At 40.7% G+C, this 24634-nt stretch overlaps 1 protein-coding gene across 10 annotated transcripts in view; it reads left to right on the top strand.

Moving 5' to 3' along the window:
- The window catches only part of acaca (acetyl-CoA carboxylase alpha), a 55622-nt gene that overhangs the window by 14976 nt on the left and 16012 nt on the right, over positions 1-24634 (top strand). The window contains exons 19-44 of one of the 10 annotated variants that reach the window (XM_036143334.1): positions 777-923; positions 1021-1209; positions 2247-2347; positions 2468-2556; positions 2663-2787; positions 3800-3913; positions 4330-4443; positions 4544-4633; positions 4753-4871; positions 7394-7417; positions 7790-7939; positions 9851-9994; positions 10110-10212; positions 10298-10405; positions 10524-10580; positions 10854-10898; positions 12346-12387; positions 12925-13140; positions 13733-13888; positions 13968-14171; positions 14880-15035; positions 15124-15270; positions 15599-15868; positions 16095-16192; positions 16366-16486; positions 20288-20398. In XM_036143334.1, coding sequence (XP_035999227.1) covers positions 777-923; positions 1021-1209; positions 2247-2347; positions 2468-2556; positions 2663-2787; positions 3800-3913; positions 4330-4443; positions 4544-4633; positions 4753-4871; positions 7394-7417; positions 7790-7939; positions 9851-9994; positions 10110-10212; positions 10298-10405; positions 10524-10580; positions 10854-10898; positions 12346-12387; positions 12925-13140; positions 13733-13888; positions 13968-14171; positions 14880-15035; positions 15124-15270; positions 15599-15868; positions 16095-16192; positions 16366-16486; positions 20288-20398 — 3240 coding nt within the window. Of the gene's footprint in view, positions 1-776; positions 924-1020; positions 1210-2246; positions 2348-2467; positions 2557-2662; positions 2788-3799; positions 3914-4329; positions 4444-4543; positions 4634-4752; positions 4872-7393; positions 7418-7789; positions 7940-9850; positions 9995-10109; positions 10213-10297; positions 10406-10523; positions 10581-10853; positions 10899-12345; positions 12388-12924; positions 13141-13732; positions 13889-13967; positions 14193-14879; positions 15036-15123; positions 15271-15598; positions 15869-16094; positions 16193-16365; positions 16487-20287; positions 20399-24634 lie in introns of all 10 variants that reach the window. The other 9 variants (XM_021317586.2, XM_036143336.1, XM_021317589.2 and 6 more) reach the window with 9 other exon arrangements.

Below are 24634 nucleotides of genomic sequence, written 5' to 3'. Positions count from 1 at the left end.
AAGAATGATATACTTTAATTAAAATGATCAGTTTTACAGTTTTAATTATCCTGTCAGGTGTTTTGATTTTGATATATTGACTGAATTGAAATGTAAAATAAACAACTGCATTTATTGATAATGCTTATTATGAAAAATCTTAGACTTTTTGCCATAGTGTCCTTTATAGAATGACAAAGGGGATAATGAGGGTGTTTTCCTTATTATTCATTTATTACCCAAGTGCTATATTTAGGAACTATGGTGGTGTTTCTCAAATTAAGTAGGATGAATATTCACGAATAACAGCTCAGTAAGAGCGGCGATCTTGTTTATCTGCAACGAGACGCCCCCATTCATGGGTGATGGGAGACGACCAGAAGCCAATCTCGGGATGCTACTTTTTATTTGTAGCCAAACTGAATAAATGAGTTTTTATCTTTATTTAGAATGATTTAGATCAGTGGTGGGGCGTCGATCCAGAGCGAACTGTGTGCCGAGTGCCGTGGTGGTGCCGTGGTGGTGCTGCCACGGAGAAAGCTCGATCATCCCGGTGTTTAGTTGACATTTAATATTAAAACCAAGTTCCTGTCAGGCACATTAGCACAAAGCATCTGCCTCATTTTTGTAGCTTTCTTCCTTTTTTTCTTTTTGAGAATACCCACCAGGATAGTAGTCACCAGCTATTTTATAATATTTTAACTATCTAGGCAAGTCCCCCTTTTTAATCTGTGTGTGTCGTCATGACAACTGAGGGTTTTTTATTAGCGCGTTAAATGTCTATTTTATTCCAATAGGCGGAGCTGTTCACAGGATCGCTCCCTTCAGCCCAGACTGTCGCTCTGAGAGGGGAGAAGCTGCACAGAGTCTTCCACAGCACCCTGGATCACCTCGTTCACATAATGAACGGTTACTGCCTTCCTGAGCCTTTCTACAGTGCTAAAGTAAGAATACAAAATAAAAAAAATAAAAAACACACAAGCTCCGGTTAGATGTTGCAGCAGTGGATGCTTACGAACGTTTGCTTTGTGCGTCTCCCAGCTGAAAGAGTGGGTGGAAAGGCTGATGAAAACCATGCGTGACCCCTCCCTGCCCCTCCTGGAGCTTCAGGACATCATGACCAGCGTTTCCGGCCGGATCCCCCCAGCCGTGGAGAAGGCAATTAAGAAGGAGATGGCTCAGTACGCCAGCAACATAACGTCTGTGCTGTGCCAGTTCCCCAGCCAGCAGGTGCACCACGAAACACATTTCTCACCCCTACCTATGTGCACATTGCTTCTCTCGCATGCGCTATCACTTAAATCTTAGGCCTAATCTACAGAAACTTAGTTTTTCTAGAAAACGGTTGCAGGTTTTACATCAGGGGTGTCAAACTCATTTTGGTTTAGGGGCCGCATACAGCCTAATCTGATCTCAAGAGGGCCACATGAGTAAACTCATTGCAAGATTAAATAGAACCTATAAAAGTGGACTTGTTGTTGATTTTTATATTAAACGAATTTCACTTTTACACAATATATTATGAATAGCCTCAGCGTTTCTAAGAAAAGTATGTGCAATTTCAACAATACTTTTACTCCGTTAAACATTTACTTGTGCATTATGCATAAGAACTGATCACAGTGATTGTACAATGTTGAAAAACATTTATTCACATTTTTTGGAACTTAAAAACACTGTCCTGCATTACAAAATACAACAGATAAAAATTAAGAAATGATTTAAAATCAATTTTCCACATCTGAAGCTCAGTGCTACCATCTGCTGATTAAAACACAGCGCCCCTCGTGGACAATATATGAACTGCAGATTTTCAATTAAACGAAGTACATGTTTTTTTCAAAAATTGTTTTATCATTCTCTTCCTTTTATCTCCTTTCTTTCACCTTTTCTTTTTTTCTTTTTGTTCTTCCTTTCCTCTCTTACCTGTTCTTCCTTTCCTCTCCTATCTATCATTTTAGATATTCCCCGCATGAATCATAATAAAACTATTCACATGCATAAATCAAGCGGAGCACTATGGCAAAAGCAATACTGCTCCACTTGTGAAATCAAATCTGATGAGCTCTTTTTGGCATTAAGACAACAATTCTTATTTTTTTTTTTATTTTTATTTTTTTTTTTATGATAATACATTTAGCCACCGGGCCGGACTAAATTGTTCGGCGGGCCGGAACCGGCCCGCGGGTCGTATGTTTGACACCCCTGTTTTACACGTTAGAATAGGTTTCTCCTGGTATTAAATAGATTTACTTCATCGTTTCCAGATTGCAAACATCCTGGACAGCCACGCTGCTACTCTCAACAAGAAATCGGAGAGAGAGGTTTTCTTCATGAACACTCAAAGCATTGTCCAGCTGGTGCAAAAGTAAGCCATGCGTACACCACAGCTTATGGTGTCACACACATCCGTACTCTCGGTGTAAGCGCCGCCGGAGCTTCACACTTTCTTCACATAAGGCCGTACTTGTTCGTTCGTCTCCACTAGGTACCGCAGTGGCATCCGAGGCCACATGAAGGCGGTGGTGATGGACCTGCTCAGGCAGTACCTGAAAGTAGAGATCCAGTTCCAGAATGGTGAGAATGAGACACACCCTTCAGTAAATCCCGTTCTGCGCTCACATCGTCTCTTTATCCGGCGGAGCGCTTTATCTCGTCTTCCCTTCCGTTGGTTTCTTTGCAGGACACTACGACAAGTGCGTGTTTGCACTTCGAGAGGAAAACAAAGGTGACATGGTTAACGTTGTCAACTACATTTTCTCCCACGCACAAGTCACTAAGAAGAACCTGCTGGTTACTATGCTGATTGTGAGTGTCCAAACTAGATTGTTTCAGAATTTTCTTCCTTTCATTGTGTTGGACAAAAGTCAAATGTCTTAGCTCCCCTGGTTGCGACGTGTATAAAACCATACAATAGATTCCTCTTGTCTTACAAAAAATTAGTAAAATCCTAAAGTTTTAGTCGTTTAGTCTAACAGTAAACGTCGCAGATGCTGTTTTTTTTTTTTTTTTACGCCCCTTGGCATCCTGGTCTCTGCATGCGCAAGAAGATAATAGGTCCTAATCCACCTTGTGCCAAAGAGAAATGGGCCGATACTTTTAACTGAGGGGAAACAGAACATCTGGGTTTACTAATCAGACGTTCATAGACGCTCTTTCCAACTTAAAAAGGCTAAGTATGGATAATGCCCTGGCAGGGGGCATCAGCTCAAAACATGAGGGGTCCAGTATAAAGTCTCAATGTAAAAACTCTCAAATTACATCAATGTTCAGGGGTTTGTAAGGGCAAGGCAAGTTTATTTGTGGAGGACATTTCAGTAACAAGATAATTCAGAGGTCTGGGATATCACTATGTTAAGTGCCTGCCTGGATTATATGCTTAGAAACTATTATTTCTTAACACAAAATTGTTTTGTTATTGAATAAATCTCAAACTGAAAGTTGGATTTATTCAGTATTACCAGTTAGAGATGAATAATTTTAAGGCTTTTTGAGACATCTTCACTAGTGGTGGCAAATAATTTCCGCATTATTTTTGGATATATCTTTCTTTTTCTTTTTCTTTTTTTTACCCAGTTAGATTTTAGATGTCGTTAATATCCAATTGATATTTGTAATTTTTTTTAAAACTTTAAATAGCACAGTATGGTTTATATATGCTGCAACCAACCTGTGTTTATTTTCTGAAAAATATGATTTATGAATTGTTTATTACTGATTTATAACACATTTGCCTGCAGTTTAACTGAGATATTAGGTAGGCTAGAGATGTAAGGTTTATCATTAATCTGGATTTATTTTTTTAATGCTATGTGCTCAGGATCAGCTCTGCGGCCGTGATCCCACGCTGACAGATGAACTGATGACCATTTTGACCGAGCTCACGCAGCTCAGCAAGACGACAAATGCCAAGGTGGCTCTGCGCGCTCGCCAGGTCAGATGCTGTCTCCGTCTCCTGTTCTGTTCAGCAACGGCACGCTAAATCCTCCAGGCAACAAACAGAAATAGGAAACATGTGCATGTGTGAACAAAAGGCAGGACTGTTCAATTTCCTGCCGAGGCGGTAAATGCGACCAATCAGGCGAAGCCAGGAGGTTTTCGTAACTCCACCACCAGATGTCAGTACAAGCCCACTACAGTAGCAGAGACTTTAATAGCGACAGGAGATTCTAATGAGTATGAATTTAGACAAAGATGGATAATTACATGCTTCACACTCTATAGCCGCAGACAAATTCTGGAGTTAAAACTGCATGAAGGTATACCCTGTTGCAAGATGTCATAAGATAAGTAAAGAAGTATTGCGCTCTGTCACATGCCTGAAGGACCCCATTAATCTTCCTCACCCAGGTTCTGATAGCGTCCCACCTTCCCTCCTATGAGCTACGACACAACCAGGTGGAGTCCATCTTCCTGTCCGCCATTGATATGTATGGACACCAGTTCTGCATTGAGAACTTGCAGGTAGGTTGCAAACAAGGTAGCTGTAGGTTGTGATTTCCATTATTACTCCAACTAATGGGTTAGATGTCTAAATATCCTTTTTTTTTTTTTTCCTCCCTAGAAACTCATCCTTTCGGAAACCTCCATCTTTGACGTTCTGCCCAACTTCTTCTACCACAGCAATCAGGTCGTCAGGATGGCTGCCCTCGAGGTGAGATGAGGAATGATCTCAATCTGCCAATAGGTTCCCTGTAGCTGTAAGTCAACGAACTTAAACGTGGGCTTTCACCTACCTGACCTTGTCTGTGGCTTCGTCTCCAATGAACTCAGGTGTACGTGCGCAGAGCATACATTGCCTACGAGCTCAACAGTGTTCAGCACCGGCAGCTGAAGGACAACACGTGTGTAGTAGAGTTCCAGTTCATGCTTCCCACCTCACATCCCAACAGGTAACGCATGACCGGGACCGTCTGACGAGCTGCAGCTTATTTTTCTACTTCTCCCCTATTATGGCAGTGTAGAGTTTTTTCTTTCAGTGGGCATTTTTTATTTATTTTTCCACAGGAAAGATGTTTGCATTCTGATAGCACTGCCGTGTGTTTGGCCACAAATGTACAGGGCCTTTCACAACATTCATATTCTTTGAATTTTTGGCATTCTGAGGTTACATCCACAAACTTTGCAGTGTTTTTGGGGGATTTTATGTTACAAAGGGTGACCGGTGAAGCCCTCCTGGGTAGGGCTGGACAATATAGAAAAAAAAAAGCATATTGATAAAATACAAATTATATTGACCGACATTGATAATTATCAACAAATTGAAAACAAATATATTAGTAAGTGCTGCCCAGGCTATTTTATGCTGTTGCTTAGCGACCTATTTTTAGATACAGTACTCACAAACACTGAATTCAAACTCAGCCCTTTATTCATCCAACATTTTACCAATACTGCAAGTTTTTTAAAAAGAAAAAAAAAAACGTGCTCTCTGAAGTCTTTGAAGGGGGAGTGGCTTGGTGACGGCGCATTCCTGGGTCTGCGTTGTGATTGGTTGGAAGGATGTAATGAATGTAATATTAACCTACATAGCTAGAATGAAAAAGGAAGGAAAACTGTTATTTTATTTAACTTTTTATTGACCCTTTTTTTCTATCATCGATATATGTCTATCAATTGATATATATTGTTATTGAATTATCATCCAGCCCTACTACTGGGTGATGCAATCTAGAATCACTTTTTGCTTCAATGACCGCTAATGGTCTTTACTAGATTTGCACTTCTAGACACAGATATTTTTGCCTATTTTTCATCATAAAAAAAGTGTTCAAGATCAATCAGATTAGAAGGGGAATCTCTGTAGACAGCATATTTTCAAGTTTTACCAGGAGTAGATCGAGGTGAATAGTTACATACCACAACTTTCAGATTTTGTTGTATAAAACGTTGAAAAGCATTTGTCCTTTTCCTTCCACTTCATATTTATAAACTAGTTTGTCTAGGTCTACCACATAAAATCGCAACAAAACACGCTGAAGTTTATAGTTTTGCTATGACAAAAAATATATTGTACAGTTGGTAATTTCCACAAATTAACCCAATAAAGTCAATGATTTCTTAATGATTTATTAAAATTTCATCCATGTGCCGTTCATTAGCTATGTTTACATGCACAAAATTTCACGATCCGATTGAAATATATTCGGATTACATAATCGGATTTATATGGGCTCACAATCATTAAATCCTATCATAATGTGCGTGTATGCACCTGGCTGTATTCAGAATAGAACCACTCCGACATGCGCAGTTATCAAATTTCCCTTAAAAAACAGAAGAACTTCTGTCTTTGCTGAATAACAAATAGTAAACAAAGCAGTATTATCCGAGTTTCTTTGTTTTCTGAGCACCCAGGCTGGACTTGCACTAGGTTCTAATTGCGGTTGAAATGTTACAAAATAAATAACAAATTTGACCTCTTTTAATGTTTCTAATAGTAAGGTTGTATCGGGAGCCCCGACAGTTTTGCTTCCCAACGTATTTCCGCTACGTGACGTCACGTTTAAGTCGGTCGCACATGCGCACTCGGGTCAGTTTGCCACATTGAGAATAACTTGATCTTGCCCAGCGTTTACATGCACGTTGATCAGATTATCAATCGGCACAGACCACCCCTCTCATTCATATTATAATTTCATTCCGATTGCTGTGTTTACATGATGCATTTTTATTCTGATCAGCCCTTTATTCCGATTACCTATGTTAGCTAGTGTGTGCTTCATTCTTATCCGTTTTTTCTAAAGAAACAAATAAATGCGTTTCAGAAGACAGAGCTAAAGTGGTTTGGTGTGTAGATTTTATGACGACCATAAGCAACAAAATCCCATATATGAGAACTAAATGAGCTGATTTCCCTTTTATTGTAGGAAACCGATGTAAATATACTGTATTTAATTTTGGACACAAAAAAGATGTTAGATTTGCTGGATTTTAGATTTGCTTTTTTGATTTGTCTGCGTGGATGTTTTGATGCTTTTGCTTGCTCCTTCCTTGCTGCTTGTTATTTTTTTTTTGTGCTCTGTTACTTGGATTTTGCTGATTTTCTTAGCATAAATCCTGCAAATGCCATTATTTTCTCAGGCTGTTGCATGCTATTTATTTGACACGGCTGAATTAACCTTTACATTTAACACATAACTTCGGACGACACAACAGCATGAGAGTGTTAAACGACACCCTCTTTGTTCTCTGAACAAGGAGGTTTTCAACATCTCATGGATTGTTTTCAAAAGGAGCCGTCAGGAAGCGGGTTATGTGCTTCTTTTTTCCATTCGCTTCCTCTTCTGTTCTCATGTGAACATTAGACGCTGATAAAAAACACAGAGTGGCATTCTCACATTCCTTCACCTTGACTGTCTTCTGCTGATGCTTGACACTAACCACGTAGTAATCGAATGTTGTTTGATTGCAGAGGGAACATCCCAACTCTCAACAGGTATTGTAAACATTGTTTTTATTGCATAGACTAATCATTGTGGACTAGCTAGCTGCATGATGAAGTAGAAATTACATTTCATCCTCAACCAAATCCTGGAAATGTCTAAAAATATATCTAACAAGGAAACTTGATTCTTGTGCAATCTTGTAGAATTTGATAGTAGCAAGGCTGTTGGCATTTCATATTTGTGCAAATGTTTGTTTGTATGCAAATCAGGTGTTTAATCAGGTGTTTAAACCAAACGGTTGTGTACTCTATCAGCGTTGTTCAGATGATGATTAACGATAGATAAAAAAAAAGATGGTTATAGGAGAATGGACAGATACCAGTAATAATATCCAGTACTGAAACCTCTAACTGCCCTGTCAGGAAAAAGACTGCTCCCATCCTGGACTATTTTATCTCCTCGGATGCTAAAGCAAGGGAACCAAAACGACAGCAGCTTAAATCCCTGGATAGTGGAGCTAAGGATGAGAATGCTGAGAAGAAAAATACCTCAGATTTGGAATCTGAAGACAGGTTGGACTTAGAAACCTCTTTAGTGGTCACTGGGTGCAACTTCTGGGATGCCTTACCTCACCAACTTACTAACACCCAACCAAATGAAAGGAAACAATCTAAAGGGTCTTTCTGGTGGATCTAGCCTTCTTTGGTCAAATGAACAGTATACTGTCCTTGTTTTAAAGTTATTGACAAAGTCTGTATCAGTTACTTTATATTACTTTTAATTCTTTCTTTTCTCTAAATTCATTCAGTTTTGATTTCTCAAATCCGTTGTATCTAATATCTGCAACTTTTTGCTGTACTACAAAATTAATCAGAGATGCACCGATCCCAATTTTGCCAACTTCCGACCTGCACTGTTTTATAGAGTTAACAATACTGATTTCTCTTTAGTATGCTGCGAGACGATATAAGGGGCGACAGTGGCGCAGGATTGAAGGAATTCATCCTGCAATTGGCGGGTTGCCGGTTCTATCACCCGATCTGACCATCTCAGTCATTGTGTCCTTGGGCAAGACACTTCACCCAAATTGCTTGCTAGGGGTGGTCAGAGGGTCTGGTGGCGCCGATGTATGGCAGCCTCACCTCTGTCAGCCTGCCCCAAGGGCAGCTGGCTACCAACACTGCTCACCACCGACAGGGTGTGAATGGGTGAATGACTGTAGTGTAAAGCGCTTTGGGACTACTTAAAGTGCTGTACAAGTACAAGCCATCTACCATAAGAACATCCTTAATTATTTACAATAGAAAAAGAGTTCATATCACACATCTTAACTTTTTAAAATTTAATTCAAAGACAACATTTTTACATTGCACTTTAAAATAGCTTCTTCTTCTTTCGGCTTTTCCCGTTCAGGGGTCGCCACAGCAAGTGATCTGTCTCCATCTAACCCACATCTTCTGAATCTTCTTGTCTCACTCCAGCTACCTTCATGTTCTCTTTCACTCCATCCACAAATCTCCTCTTTGATCTTCTTCTAGGCCTGGCAGTTCCATCCTCCTCCCAACGTCCTTCTACCAATGTTCTCAGTATCCCTCTTCTGAGTCTGTACATGTCCAAACCATCTCAGTCTGTCCTCTCTAGCTTTATCTCCAATACATCTAACATGTGCTGTCCCGGTGATGTAGTCATTCCTGATCCAATCTGTACTTGTCACCTCCAAAGAGAACCTCAACATCTTCATCTCTGCTACCTGCAACTTTTCCTCCCGTCCCTTCCTCAGTGCCACTGTCTCTAAACCAGACAACATTGCTGGTCTCACCACCATCTTGTACACCTTCCCTTTCATTCTCGCTGATAGCCTACTCTTTGAAAGGTAAGGTGTTCAAGAAGGGAGGCGAGACCGGCATTGTTGTCTGGTTTAGCTAGCTATAGCAGTCTAAAGGAGCAATAATTATAGCTAGCATGACTAAAACAGCAGTCTTCTTTAATCTATCTTTAGCATGTTATATTAGCAAGTAGTCTGGCTAGCATTACAAAAACAGCATTGTCCTTGGGCATAATCAAGAAAATGTTGATATTCTGACAAGGCCAAAAAACGGGCGTGCAAAGCTCAAAAGGATAAAACAGGGCCACTTTGTCTCCACTTCATTCAGTCCTTCTGTTATCTGCAGAAAGTCTTGCTTTCTCTCGCTCTGTCACAGTTCCATCTCTTCATTTTGTAGAAATGTCTTCTTAACGAATACAGGCGTTTTTAGGCAGGTTTTGACCGGTCGATCGTTTACATTAGATTCTTGGCCCATCAGACTAAAGCGTTCCTGTTCCATTCACCCGTTGATTTCTTGGTGCATCTCTAAAGTCTAACTGTTAAATAACCGAGACATCAAAACTGTTGAATTTTTTTAAGGTGGTCCTGGGTACCTTTTAATGACATTTTTTTTTAACTGTTGGGTTTTCCTCACCATTGTTTTCTGTCTAAATATTAGGATGTCTTTCTCATCCAACCTGAATCACTATGGCATGATGCACATGGCCAGTGTAAGTGACGTCCTGCTTGACACATCGTTTACACCCCCATGTCAACGTATGGGAGCCATGGTTTCTTTCCGCTCCTTCCAAGAGTTTACAAGGTCGGTTCCTCCATTTAGAAAAAAAAACAAACTTAATTTCAGTGTCACTAATTGAGAGAAAAATAAAATATTACATATTTAATTTATAGATTTTATGATTTTTGTGTACTTACAGGAACATTAATGATGTCCTGAGCTGCTTTTCTGACTCTCCTCCGGCGAGTCCATTGTTCCCTGATGGAGGCAATCCTGTCCTGTTTGGTGAAGAGGACAACAAGGTGACGAAAAGAGACCAGCGCAGACATGTAACTGGACCTATATGTTTGTCGACCTAACGCAGAGGTCGCTTACTTTATGATACAGAGTGTCCAGGAAGAGCCGATCCACATCCTGAATGTAGCTATAAAGACCGACAGCGACATCGATGACGATGGCCTGGCAGCCATGTTTCGGGAGTTCACTCAGACGAAGGTGAGTTCTGTTTTAAATAAAGCCTTTGTCCCAACTTCAGAAGACACGTTTAACATTTTAAATACCCAAGAAAGGTCCTACAGCGCTAAAATTGTGTTTTGTTTTTTTTACTCCCCAGAAATCTTTACTATTTGAACATGGCATCCGAAGACTGACGTTCCTCGTTGCGCAGAAGGTGGGCGTTTTGCTTCATATTTACCCAGAGAACACCGTCTCCTTCGCTGCATGTCACCAATTGAGCTGTTCTTAGCGGCATGTCACAGGATATAACAAATGTTATAAGTCTCGCATGTCTCTTTCTGTAATTAATATTTTTTTATGAACAATCTCATTGAACTGCATTACTGTGATAATTGCACTAATAATTTAATATTTAGCTTGTTTCCCCCTTTTTTTCTTCTCTGTATTTCTTTCTGCATGCCTCGCTTTTGCTCATTTTTGATGGTAGGATTTCAGGAAACAAGTCAACTGTGAGGTGGACCAAAGGTTTCATGTAAGTATTGAGAGATGAGTAAATTCTGGTTGTGTTTTTTTTTGTTGTTGTTGTTGTTTTTTCTCAACCAGTAGCACATTAAATATCCAGTTAGATGTGATGTGTTGACATTTTCCACCTTTTGTCACATTACAACTACAGACTTCAGTGTGATGGATTTCCTTTCCTATTTTAATTCAGGTCTGGACTTTGACTAGGCCATTCTAACCCATGAAAATCCTTTGATCTAAACTAGATCATTGCAGCTCTGGCTGTCTTGTCAAACCGTGGCAAACTGCACAAATCTTTTGCAGTCCATTATGTATTTAGTTTATCCATCTTTCCATTTACTCTGACTAGCTTCCCTGTTGCCACCACCATGTTTCAGGGTGCTGGATGGTGATCCTTTGGATCCTTTCAGCTGCGTCTCTGATTTATGGCCTTGTTGTCCGGCCAGTCAGTTTCAATGGATGGCCATGTCTTGGTTGGTTCCCTTTTTATGCTGATTTAAAAAAAGAAAAAAAGAAGAAATTCATGTCTCTTCTTCCTTTTTTTTTTTGTTTTTCAGTCACACAAAGCCCAATAACATACATTGGCATTTGTGATTATAACATTACAAATTGTAAAGTTCAAAAATGTTTTCAAGGCACATGAAATCACAGGGTTCCTGGGCTCCTGCCCCTCTTTCAGCAGAGTGATCATACTATGTAAGCCTGAGCACATTACACTGGCACTTACATTTACAAAACAGCATAGGATCAGGATTAAATTTGGAGACATTTCCGAGTCTTCCACCTCTGCTGTCATTTCAACAATACCCTTTGATTTCCCCCTTTCGTGGGGCCATAATGAGAGCCCATTCATGCTAACTGCCCCCCCCCCCCGTTACATGGCGAGTCTCTCACTAGCTTTCACCATTATGCATGCTCAGAGCTCACCTTGCGAAATACGTTTCTCTATAAATATGTAATGTTAAGTGAAAGCGATGTTTAATCACAGCACCAAATCATGTCTTTGGAGGTTTGCGGCTCTCTCATCATGGCGTCGGCTGTGAGCTGATGAGAGCATCTCCAATCGCCCTGGCATTGTTTTGGCAAGTGGGACACTTTCATCTGATAACGTCAACCGGCGCTACCCCGGCATTATTCCGAAGATCGCATGTCCCCGAGGAAAGAAGATATTTTATTCATCAGCGTAACAAGCGCTGCATGTATATGTCGCCCGTCAGTGTAGCGACGATGACTTGCTGCTTTTGTGAACTCTCTGATTGTTTGACTGATAAATTATATAGTGAGAAAACATCGATGCGCTGCATTGAGAACGCAGCAGGGTTACTTACCATGGAGCAGCACAAGCTCTTGCCTTTCCAACCTGCTTTTAAACTTTGTTAGGATTAAATGCTTAGAGGTCACATTCAGAACAAGTGTCTTTGTTTTAATTTCTGTATTTATCTAAATGTAATTCACAGAGAGAATTCCCAAAGTTCTTCACATTCCGGGCGAGAGATAAGGTAGGTGTTGACCAGAGGCGCGCTAAATTGTCCGTCCTTCGCTAAATATCTTCAGTTGCTAGCGTTAAACTGTTTGGTTAACATGCCTCCATTCATATTATGTGTGAAAAGAAAAGATTCCCCACCCTCGCCCCTCCCTCGGCACTACAGAGTTTTATTATTTCCGAATCAGTGATGGCTCTTCTTGTCCACCACGCCTGATAGTTTCTGTGCAACTACACACCACTAAAACTCATTACAGTAATGAACTCTTTAATTATGTTCCCCATTTAAGAGAAATGACACCCATTAGCAGCTTCCTGAGATTAAGATTGTTCAGGATTTCATTTACTTAATACATTGCGGTGCTCCAAGGCGCCTGTACTCTTATTTCAGCTCGGTTCTAATACGTTCCCCCCACTACTCCTCCTATTAGAAAGACTTTTAGATATTATAACTAGAGAAAATAATGTTTAGATATGAAAGGTCATCCAAAAACTTTCTAGCAGTAACTGGTGGTAATCTGTGTCTCCACTGTTGTTTTTTTTTCTTTCTCAGTTCGAGGAGGACAGGATCTATCGGCACCTGGAGCCGGCGTTGGCGTTCCAGTTGGAGCTCAACCGCATGCGCAATTTTGCTCTAACCGCCATCCCCTGCGCCAACCACAAGATGCACCTGTATCTGGGCGCAGCCCGAGTGGAGGTGGGCGCAGAGGTCACCGACTACCGTTTCTTTGTCCGAGCGATCATCCGCCACTCCGATCTGGTCACAAAGGTGAGAAAACATAAAGTTATTTTACCGCCACTAAGACTTGAGCATTTCTAAAACAACAGTCCTCCTTTTTTCCTTCCTAGATAATTTAGACCCTGACCTCAGCTCTGAGATTTTCAGAGCGCTGCCAACAATTCCTAATCCAGCAAAGGATAAAACAGAGCGACTTTCCTATATGTAGTCTGTTCAGCTTCCTTGATATCAACATTGAAGAGACTTGCTCTCTCACAGCCAGAATGAACTGCAGATAAGTCTGCAGTGGCTTCTGTGCTTCCTCCGACTTCATTAAACGTATCTGACGCTGTAAACGGCTATCTTAAAGTCCTCTACCCTCCTTAAACTACTCCCACACCAATGAGTGTTGGTGTCAGCATGACCCGGCAGCATTTATAGTGGGTTCTGTAATCAGGAAATAATTCGATTATTGTGGTTCTTGCCAGCTGTTCATCATGTCAAGGCCAATCAAACTGGAAGCCATCCAACTCCTGCCAACAGTGGATATCTCACTGAATCTCTAATTCTATTTTTTATTTATTTTTTTATTTCTGTCAAGGTAGTTAAAACTGACACTTATCTTTATCTGGTTTTGTAATAGGAAGCTTCCTTTGAATACCTTCACAACGAAGCAGAGCGTCTCCTGCTGGAAGCCATGGATGAGCTGGAGGTGGCTTTCAACAACACAACTGTGCGGACGGACTGCAACCACATCTTCCTCAACTTTGTCCCGACGGTCATCATGGACCCATCAAAGGTTCGCCAAAAGATCTGACGCCTCTGATTCACACGTTTGACGTCTGACGCCTCGTGATTTGATTCTGTGCTGACGTCAGATCGAGGAGTCGGTGCGATCCATGGTGATGCGTTACGGCAGCCGTCTGTGGAAGCTCCGCGTCCTGCAAGCCGAACTGAAAATCAACATCCGCCTGACCCCGACGGGAAAGCAAATTCCCATCCGCCTCTTCCTAACCAATGAGTCGGGCTACTATCTGGACATCAGCCTGTACAAGGAGGTCACCGACTCCCGGACGGGACAGGTGGGGCCCAAAGATCGTCAGGTGGGGCACTCATCCATTTTCCATCTCAACCTCTTTTTATTGTCCAGTCTCGGGCAAGGGACTACAAGTCCAATCCGGTCTCTGGTTGCTTATTTAAGCTAGTGAAGAGTTTTTAATTAGATTTTTTTTTTTAAACTCACTCTTAAGATTTGGGATTATCTGGAGGGTTTTGTGTCTTTTGCCTGGTGGACAATTGTTTTGGTGTTATGTTGCCTCGTGCAGCAGATCAGGTAAGGTTTGCATCATCCAGTCATCGGGTCATCATCCATTCATCGCTGTGATTCACTGATTCATTTAGTGTACAAATGAAGAAGCTAAACCTACATTAAACCATCACAAAAAGTCTTTGTTTGTGCACATTTCTGTTTTTTTGGGGAGGTTTTGTCCATTGATGTCTTTATATATTTAATCAAAAGGACTGAGACAGGTTTTCTTTTATGCTTTTAATAAATCAGAATCAGCAAACCTTCTGACAGGTGCATCCCTACTCTTTTATTAATTTCAAACATATTACTCTTTATAGTTGCTTCACAATTTAACTATGAACCAGATTTTTTTTTTTCAGTGACTTTGAATCTTATGATTTATTTAGGGATTTTGTTTTATTTACTTTTGTTGTCTTTAATCCCAAAATTGAAGTCAACAGCATGTTAGCAAATAGACTAATTTTACATTTTGTCTTCCCAGATTATGTTCCAGGCGTACGGCGACAAGCAAGGCCCCTTGCACGGCATGCTGATCAATACACCGTATGTGACCAAGGACCTGTTACAGTCCAAGCGCTTCCAGGCCCAATCTCTGGGCACCACATACGTCTACGACCTTCCAGAAATGTTCAGACAGGTATTGTACTGAAAAACACTTTTTCGAATACTTGCGTTTGATGCTGATTATAAATGTGACGTATTTCTGTCTTTCTGTCACTCCCTAGGCTTTGAAAAAGCTGTGGCACTCCACTCATGCCTATGCTTACCTGCCTGAGTGCCCCCCTCCTTCTGAGCTGCTCACCTTCACCGAGCTGGTTCTGGACGCACAGGGTCAGCTGGTGCAGATGAACAGACTGCCGGGAGGAAACGAGGTCAGGGTGTTAGGCAGCAAACATGAACACATGCAATAATAAACAGACGTTATGATGTCAAGATCTGGACATATATGTAAAAAGTGTGTAATTCCTGATTTGCTCTGTAGGTGTCTCTCTGTTGCTTTGGCTGTCTTGTGGAGTTGTTGTCATACTTTTTACTGCAAAGCCTAATTCAGCATTATAGTCTGTAAAGTCAGAACTTTTTCAGATGCTCGCATTTATACAAAAAAATAAATAAAATGAAAATGAGAACGCCACGTTGTACAATTTATGTAAAATGCTGTAACCCCGTTTATCATTCTGAATTGCCTGTATCTTTGCGCAGATTGGCATGGTGGCATGGCGGATGACCCTGCGGACCCCGGAGTATCCAGCGGGACGTGAGATCATCGTCATAAGTAATGATATCACTCACAAAATCGGCTCCTTTGGGCCTCAGGAGGACGTGCTGTTCCTACGGGCTTCAGAGATGGCGAGGGAGAGCGGCATCCCTCGCATCTACATCGCAGCGAACAGCGGCGCCCGCATCGGCCTGGCTGAGGAAATCAGACACATGTTCCACGTGGCCTGGCAGGACCCAGCTGATCCATACAAGGTCAGCCAGGAAGGCCATAGAAATGGCCCACTTCTTTTATTGAAGTGGTCGTCTATAAGGTCTATTGTAGAGTAGTTTTCCTTTACGTGGCGAATTTCATTTGTTTTAACAAATTCATTGGCATTAACACGCTTCGTTTCAAAGATCCATAATGCGTTTTGTTGAATCAACATCATGTTGATGTATTAAGGTGTAATTTATTAGGATTTCTATGTTCTCTCTGCAGGGATTTAAATATCTCTACCTCACACCTCAGGACTACAAAAAAGTCTCAGCTCTTAACTCTGTACATTGTGAACACGTGGAAGACGAGGGAGAATCAAGGTAATGATTTTTAGCTTTTTTTTTTTTTGTTACTGCTCATTTATTTGGAAGAAAATGGCGGAGTGAGTGAGTGAGGCATGCATTGTTCACCCGAAATCGTGCGAAAATTGGACGTGCAAAGCCTGTCGGGGTCACATTTGGTTTGGCTGTAAACTGTATATCCCGCCATGCAGGTACAAGATCACTGACATTATTGGAAAGGAGGAGGGGCTGGGTGTGGAGAATCTGAGAGGATCTGGAATGATTGCCGGAGAATCCTCTCTGGCTTATGAGGAGATCATCACCATGAATCTGGTGAGACTAATTTGCATGCAAAGCAAATGCGTAACCCCTTAACTTCAGCTGCTCGCTTCAGAAGCAAAGACTAGAGGTGCATAGTGCCTTGCAAAAACTTCTTTTTACATTTTGTCACCTTACTACCACAAACTTCTGTATGGTTTCTTGGGATTTTATAGGACACCAGATACAAAGTGGCACATAATTGGGAAGTGGAAGGGAAATGTCCAAATGTTTTGCAGATGCAAATCTGAAAAGTGTGGCATGCATTTGCATTTGGTCCCCTTTATTCTGAAATATCTTAATGAAATCCAATGCAAGCTATTTCTTCAGAAAATATAGAATTAGTAATTAGTATTTAGTCATTAATAATAATTAGCATGTATGGAACAATGTCCAGAAGAAAGCCAGTGCTGAAGAAGTCTCTTTTGCAGTTTAGCACAATTTGATCCATTGTATATATGAAGATTCACTGTATATAACTGAATGCACCTTCCCTACTCTGCACCTTCTTGTATGAGCCGATGTGACGAGTGAATTTCTCCATTGTGAGATCAATAAAGACTATCTTATCTTATCTTATATGGGGGAGGGCACACAGCCAACCTGTGGAAAAAGGGGCTCTGGTTAGATGAAAGGTTCAAGGTTACTTTATTAATACCCATATTAGGTCTGTTTAGCAGTGGTTCACATGTTTGTACAAACATTTTAACCAGAGCCATTCAAATAAAATGTTCCTAATGCTCCACGCTTCACAAATCAAACTGCTGCTGGACGCAGAAGCGAACAGGCCTTACAAATAAGAGAAATAAAACTCTGAAACTAATGGAGAACATAAAAAAAAACATACAACAATAGCTAACCTTTATAAAATCTGTTAAATCCGTTAAAATCCATTGAGCGTTGTAATATCTTTTCAGCTTGTTCAGTTCAGTAACAGTATTGGAACAAATCTGTTTTCTATGACGTCTGGTCCTACATTTATGACCCAAGAATCTTCCTCCAGAGGGAAGAAGCTGACGCTCCCTGTGAAGCGGGTGAAAGTCATCATTTTAAACAGAAGTGGCCATCCGTTGTCGCTGCCCGCTGTGCAGGGATGAGACTGATTGTCGGGGCTCTCCAATTAGTCTAGACGACAGTTTCACCACCTGCTGAAGGGAACTTCTCTCTTTCAGATTTGGATGACCAAATCTTGACGCCAAGGAAAAGAATAAAACTGATCCCATAAATACACGATAAAAAAAGGTCATTATGGTTCGGTCAAAATGAAAATGGCAGCGTTTCCTCAAGCAGAAGAGGCGCCGATGGGACTTTTTGCACACTGCCTCACAGTTGGCTTCAAATTTCAATTTGTCATCTGCTGTTGTCCTGCAGTATTTGTAAGAATGCATCCTGACGATGGCCTGATCTTTGAAAGAGGCTTTGTGCTTGTGAGGTTTTCTCCTTAAATCAATAATATCTTTAGTCTTATCAGTATTAGTCAGAATCTGCTTTGATCGCCAAGTTGGTGCTCACAAACTAGGAATGTGGATTTGGTTCCACTTTGCTGTCAATGAAGACGTTTTAAGTACAGATATACACAAAAAAAAAAGAAAGTAGAAATATTTTTGGCATTTTTCTACAAAAGAGGACGACATGCTTGGGTTGATGTAAATAAGCACGGTATCGATCTGGTAGTCTAAATGTTAAGTGACTGACCGCCGAAAAACTGAAGTCACTGGCCGCCATCTTGCTACTCCCTACTCTCACAGAATCCCATAGGATTTGGTTGCAACAAAAAGCAGTTTTCTGACTGTGTGAAATCGTTTCATTGGTAATTCTACAGTCAGTGGATGTACTAACACTATCAACTACTAGGACATTAGGTGCTGAAATATTTTACATGTTATTCATATTAAATATATGTACATATAAATATTTGTACATGTATATATGTGTATATATATGTATACAGATATGTAAATATATGTTTTTGTATATTGTTATTTATATATTTATAAATGTTATATATGTATATTTAAATGACTAAAATGCTAAATATCTCAGCACATGACTTTCTCAGTACTTGATAGTTTTAGAACATAACATAAAGTATATGGCATTAGACATTTTAAAAGTTTTAAGCTCCCCCTGAACATAAAAAAATCCTTGTTATTCGATGCTGTAGCGCACATATTCCCTAGTTACTAGGGGAAAATGGGGAGTACCAATATGGCGGCTGGTGGCTTCAAAGCGACTCGTTCTAACAGCGGGCGATTAGCACTCCAGTGTATTATATAGCTCAGTGGGTCAGCCCTGATTATGCTGTTGATATTAAGATGAAGATAAGACTCCTCACACCATTTTACAAAGTCATCGATCACTTGGCACGGCCGTTTTCATTTCCTTTGATTAGGCTAATAACAACCATCAGTGGACTTCATGACAAATCAGTTTTTGTTGGCTGTGAAACATGTTTGTATACAGGATAAAAAGTAAAAGCGACAATTCACCTGCCTGGAGAGACTACTTACAACCTAAGAGACGGCTAGCTCTGTGTCCTGTTTGTTAAAAAAATCCAGCATCCACTTCAGCTAATTATTTAAATCAAGCTGTTTATGTAGCCTTCTGATTAAAATGTGTGGTTGAATTGCATTAAAAGCTGAGGAAAAATCCACAAATCAAAGCTTGCCGCGTGTCCCGTTAAAATCCATGTGTTTTAAAAAAGAGGTTTAACAAAGCGAGGGTTGCATACTCCACTCCTCTACGAGCCCCGTATGCGAACTGCAAAGGATCTAAAAGATGCCGGTCTGCTTTAAATCTCATATCTGATTAAACTTTAAAATAATTTTATTGAAGCTACAGGAAATGATGATCCACACACGTCCATGATCCGTGGCTTTTGTTCACCTTTAGAGAATTTAGCCTGTTTTACATCCTGACGGTTGACGTTAAAGGCGTGAGTGTCTTTAAAATTGCATTTTGCAAGTTTTGAAGTTAAATATTATTCATTATCATTCCCATACATGCCCCAACAATTGCCCAACTTGTACAATTAGTTATCCTCCATTTATCGTAGTTTCATCTATAGGTTGGATTAGTCAGTTCATGAGAGAGAGATTCGGGGCCGATTCTCTGGGCTTGGTGGGACGTGCCGCATGCCATCGATCACCTGGCTACTTTGTTGACTCTCCGCCATATTTGATGCAATAGAGAGGAACTTGCACTATACCCCTTTGAGTTAATGTATTTTCTTGCGGAAATCACAGATTTCAAAATGGCAGCAAAAACAATTAAACGGATTCGCCATATGAGAGTCAGAATTAAATAATCTAAGGAGACTGCATGGGTTGTGGAAGCCTGCAGTAGTTTTCACATTAGCCCAAGCTGAACCAAGTTTGTTTGTGGCCATCTTCTTCTCCGGTTCAGATTTGTGCTTCTGTTTGGCTTTTGAAGTTTCAGGTTTACCTTTCTGAGTGGATGCAAGTCAGAGACAGTTCCTTGTTTTATAAGGAAGGAATGTCTTATGTAGACAAGACGTGACTAAACCACGGCCTGTTGTTCGGTTCGTTGAACGCTTACATGGACTAATCATATCTCTGCAAAAGGCAAAAAGAGAGCAGGTCACATCCACCAATGAGTCCCCGAAACTCATGATGTAAAAAATAACATCACCCTGAACACACCGTCCCCACCATGAACTTTTTAGGTCACGTAAAATCCCCAAAAAAAAAAAACACATTGAGGTTTGTGGCGGTAACAAGACAAAATGTGAGAACGCCGAACCCGTATTAATACCCGAACGAGCTCCTCTGACCCGTTAAAACGCGTGTCTCCCAGGTCACATGTAGAGCCATTGGCATCGGAGCCTATCTGGTGAGGCTCGGCCAGAGGACCATCCAAGTGGACAACTCCCACATTATCCTGACCGGAGCCGGAGCCCTCAACAAGGTAAGACGAGCTCCAGAGTACACAGCTCGAGTTCTAGCACAGAACAAAGACAATTGACTTTTTTTTTTTTTTTCTTATTAGCGGGAACAGCGTGAGCACCAGATGAGCTGTTTCCTAAATTAGCACCAATAATGAAGCCGCACTTTAATGAGAAAATCTCTTAAAGGATTTACTGGTTGACTATTAAAATTTGAGCCATTAATGGGAGAAGTTAAAATAAAAGTACCTGTTTTGGTACTAAAAGAAACCATGACGAACACCGACATGAACGGAAGCCAAATGAGGCTTATGTGTTTAAAAAAAAGAGAGAATAATTCTGCAGTGATTTTTTTTTTTTTTTTTTTTTGTGTGTGTGTGGCTTGTTCCAACTCGCTGATCCTGCAATTTTCAGGCTCGCTCCTCTCTGCTTTGCTCTGTTCTACAAGGATTCCCTTTCTGACGGCAGCCATGGGCCTGCCTGCCACTCAAAGCGGAATAATTGAAAGCGAACCATGAAGCTGTATTTGCATAGAAATAGAGTGACATGCCAGAGGCTGCAGTGCAGGACACCCATATCATTTGTTTTTAATCAAAATGAAAAGTTTCGCTGATGCAGATTGTTTTTCTGCACACAATTGATGTGTGTGTGTGTGTGTGTGTGTGTCAGAGGGAGAGAGAGAGTGTGTGTGTCTGTACGCTTCATTGCTTCCTGCTGTCTTGCTTTCCATTCTCTGTCCTTGTCAGTGCATTTAGATGACTCCATTTCAAATTATATGACATGCTGCAACATGGTAAACCATGCAAATGGCCAAATGATGGCATACAAATATTCCTGGAAGCTCAGTTATTAGATCGGCCCTCTGTTTATCTCCATTTGCGGGAGCAGTGATTGTTGTTTAAAAATGTTTGCAGCGTAAATGTTAGATTTCCGTATAGAGTGCTGTGAACTAATATTTGCCCCTTGCAGATTTCCTGTTTTTTTTTTTTTTTTTTTCTTTTCTTTCTATTCTTTTGACACGTTTACGTTTTTCAGACAAACTTTAATATCATGCCGAGATAACACGAGTGAATGCAATTTGCAGTTTCCAAATGATGATCTCGTTTATTACCGGGGGGGGGGGGAAAGCCATTTGAGCCAGCCTGACGCTATGTGGAGGAAGTAGCTGTGTGTTAAACCTGGTGACAGGTTGGGTTACCATTGGTAGCAACAGCTACCTGTAAATAAATGAAAACGAGTGTTTCACATTACGGTTCAGGAGTAGGAGAGACGAAACCTTTCTGCCTACTTCATGCTGTCAGACCGATTCTGTTTGGATGTTTATTTTTGATTTCAATTTGACAGGTCAGTCATTTTGGAAACTTCTTCTGTTTGTATTTAATTTTGTCTGATAGTAAAATAAATTTCATGATCGGCAATAATTAAATGTAATATATATTTTTTTTTTAAACGGAAGAAATCTGCACGGAGCAAATACTTTTGTATTGAAATCCAGTAAAAGGAGCAACATCATCAACTAAAGTGGGGGATCTTTTTCAGCTAATCCGTCATGTGGATTCTTGGCTATTAACTGGAACTTAATAGGAAACAGCAGGCGGCCACGCAGAGATCATCATTTCATTAGCTGCTGGAAAACGCTGCGGTTTTCACGGGGAGTGGATAGTAACTACTACCACAAATACCCCAGTGAGCTGTTGCTACCAGTCGGCCTCTCGCTTTTCTTCCTCCCAGTCATCCCCGCGCTGTCCCTCGTCCAATATCTCCTCTTCCTCTCTTCGCTGCAGAATCTTAATGAAGCAGGCGATGGCCGGAGGCACCGAGGTTTTTGTGTATGTCAAGGTGACTGTAATGTTTCTTGGGGCTGCCGCCTCTCCTGACAGCTTTAGGAGAGTGCCCCAGATTTGTAGCCAGATACATAACCATTAATGGTAATAAAGAAAGTAAATGATGGCTGAAAAGGTGAGAGCCGAGGGTAGGAATTGAGCTCCGCTCTGATGTTTATGGAACCATGTCAGCGCCCAGCCACCTGTTCTGAGCTGCTTATGAAAATAGGGTGGGCTGGCAGGAAGACTTTATGGCCCCTAGTTAACACCTGAGTGACGTGGAGAGAAAAGAAGGTTGCAGCTTTCAGATTTGCTCTTATACGACCTCCTGTTTGCTGGTTACATCTGGATGACTCACAATAGCGAATATCATCCAAGTGGCTAAATTTAGTTCTGTCATTGTTGGAAATGCTTTGGCTGAAAACCCCGCTTAATCTTAAGCAGCTGCTTCTGTGACCACTGACCTGTTCCTGCTGTGCTCTCTGGATGCTTATCACGCGTATTGACAAACGGGCTGTTCCCAGGAATGTCTCCATCTGTTTCAGATCTCATTAAGCTCGGCCATACAGAGCTGAGAAGGCCTTGGGTTGTCGATGTTGGGTGTTTCTTTGACTCGGTTTCAGATCTTTTGAAAGAAGTTTTTAAGCAGGACCATGAAATTATCATTACACACAGTTGGTCCATGAATGCAGTGCCTTGCAAAATATTGATAGTCCTGTTCACAATTTTTCATATTAGAACTACTATAGTCTGTGTATTTTAATGGGATGTCAATGTGATGAACCAGCCCAGTTACGGTTAATTCTGAAGCAGAGGGATTTGATGCACATTTTTGTTCAAATAAAAATCTCAAAAGTTGGGTGTGCATGTCTTGCAGCTCCTCTGAGTCATGAGCCTGTAGAACCACCTTTCACTGCAGCTGCAGGTACTTTGGGATGGAGTATTTCTCGACCAACTTTGGCTCGTTCTTCTTTGCAAAATAGCTAAGACTCAGATTACAGGGTGCTTGCGCAAGTCTTGAAAGTCTTAATAAGTATGGAATTTTGAAACACTGTTTTCCAGACCTTGAAAAGTCTTGAATTTTGTGTGAAAGTCTTAATAAAGTATGGGGAAAAAAATGTATGGTAGAATTTTACAGTATGCTCAAAGGCATTGTGAAATGAGAAATAGGAAGGTAGGCTATAAAACTATAATTTTACTAAATGGTCACGTACTGTATTAGCCTAATGGAATGATATCCGATCATTGCTTGCTTAGCCTAGTCTGGCACATTTTCGTGATATCACTGCTGAGGTCTATTGGGTAGTTCACGCGTGACGTCACACGTCACTTTTATACGTCTGACATTTAAGTTACTGCCGTCTGTCTTTTTTTACTTTTTGTCTGTCAATTTTATCTGATTACTAAGAACTAATTGCACATGTTTTAACCTCTCAGGAGGTGTTGTTTGGTACGTTCAAATTGAACATTGTAGTTTTATCTGAATGTGTATTATCTATTAATTATCTATTGCATAGTAGTTTCCCCCTTCTGATAAGTTTTTGTCTGCTGCTCTACAGCTTAACTTTAAACTTAGCTTAGTGTGTTTTTGCATTTTTGAGGGCTTTCTATGAGTGCTCCTTCTTCGTCTCCCGCCATATTGGATGGGTCTCTCCTGCTCTAGGCTGACACAGCAGCCAACGGGAATAAATGCAGAGCCTCTGCATTTAAAACTTAATTGTTGGGGATTTTAATATTCACATGTTCAACCAAGCTGTTGGCCAGAGATTTTTAAACTAAAGACTATTCTAGTCTTGTACAGTTTATTGGGTCCAACCCAGAAACATGGTCATACGTTGGACCTTGTGCTGGACCCTAACATCAGCGTCTTGAAACTTAGGTTTATGGTCTGAACATAGAAATATATATGATGCTGTCTTTTCTGATCATTGTCCTGTTTTGTTTGAGACCCCTTTTTTTTTTTTTAAATCCCACCACAAGTTTAAACCTCTTATGCTGACATGTTGTCGTGCTCATAATGCATCAGTGACTAAAAAGCTTTTTAGAAAAGCTTTGGTGTCCCTCCGGCTTTGTTACAGGGGAGATAATATCTAATTTTTCTCATGGATGTCAACCTGATCTTGATGATGTTGCTCCTTTTCATAAACTGTGAAACACAAAACAAAATCTGATCTATGGATAACTGAAGCCACTCGTTCTGCCTAGACGAGGTTATAGGAAGGCTCAACGAAGATGGGGAACAGATGGGCTGCAGGAGTCTTTTATTATGCTCAGAGCCAGTTTATACAGGTATCAGGACGATGTAAAAGCAAAAAAAGCTAAAAAAAAATTCTAATGGTATTGAAAACAGGTTCAGTAATCCTCTGGCTCTTTTTTCAATCATCTCTATTCTATTCTGAATAAGTCTTCAGCTTCCTGCATTAATGGCTCCTCAGA

The sequence above is a fragment of the Fundulus heteroclitus genome, chromosome 11 (genome assembly GCF_011125445.2).
Source record: "Fundulus heteroclitus isolate FHET01 chromosome 11, MU-UCD_Fhet_4.1, whole genome shotgun sequence".
In the NCBI taxonomy this organism is placed as follows: Eukaryota; Metazoa; Chordata; class Actinopteri; order Cyprinodontiformes; family Fundulidae; genus Fundulus; species Fundulus heteroclitus.
The sequence above is the reverse complement of the archived record's forward strand: the minus strand, read 5'-3'. Positions and strand labels throughout refer to the sequence as shown.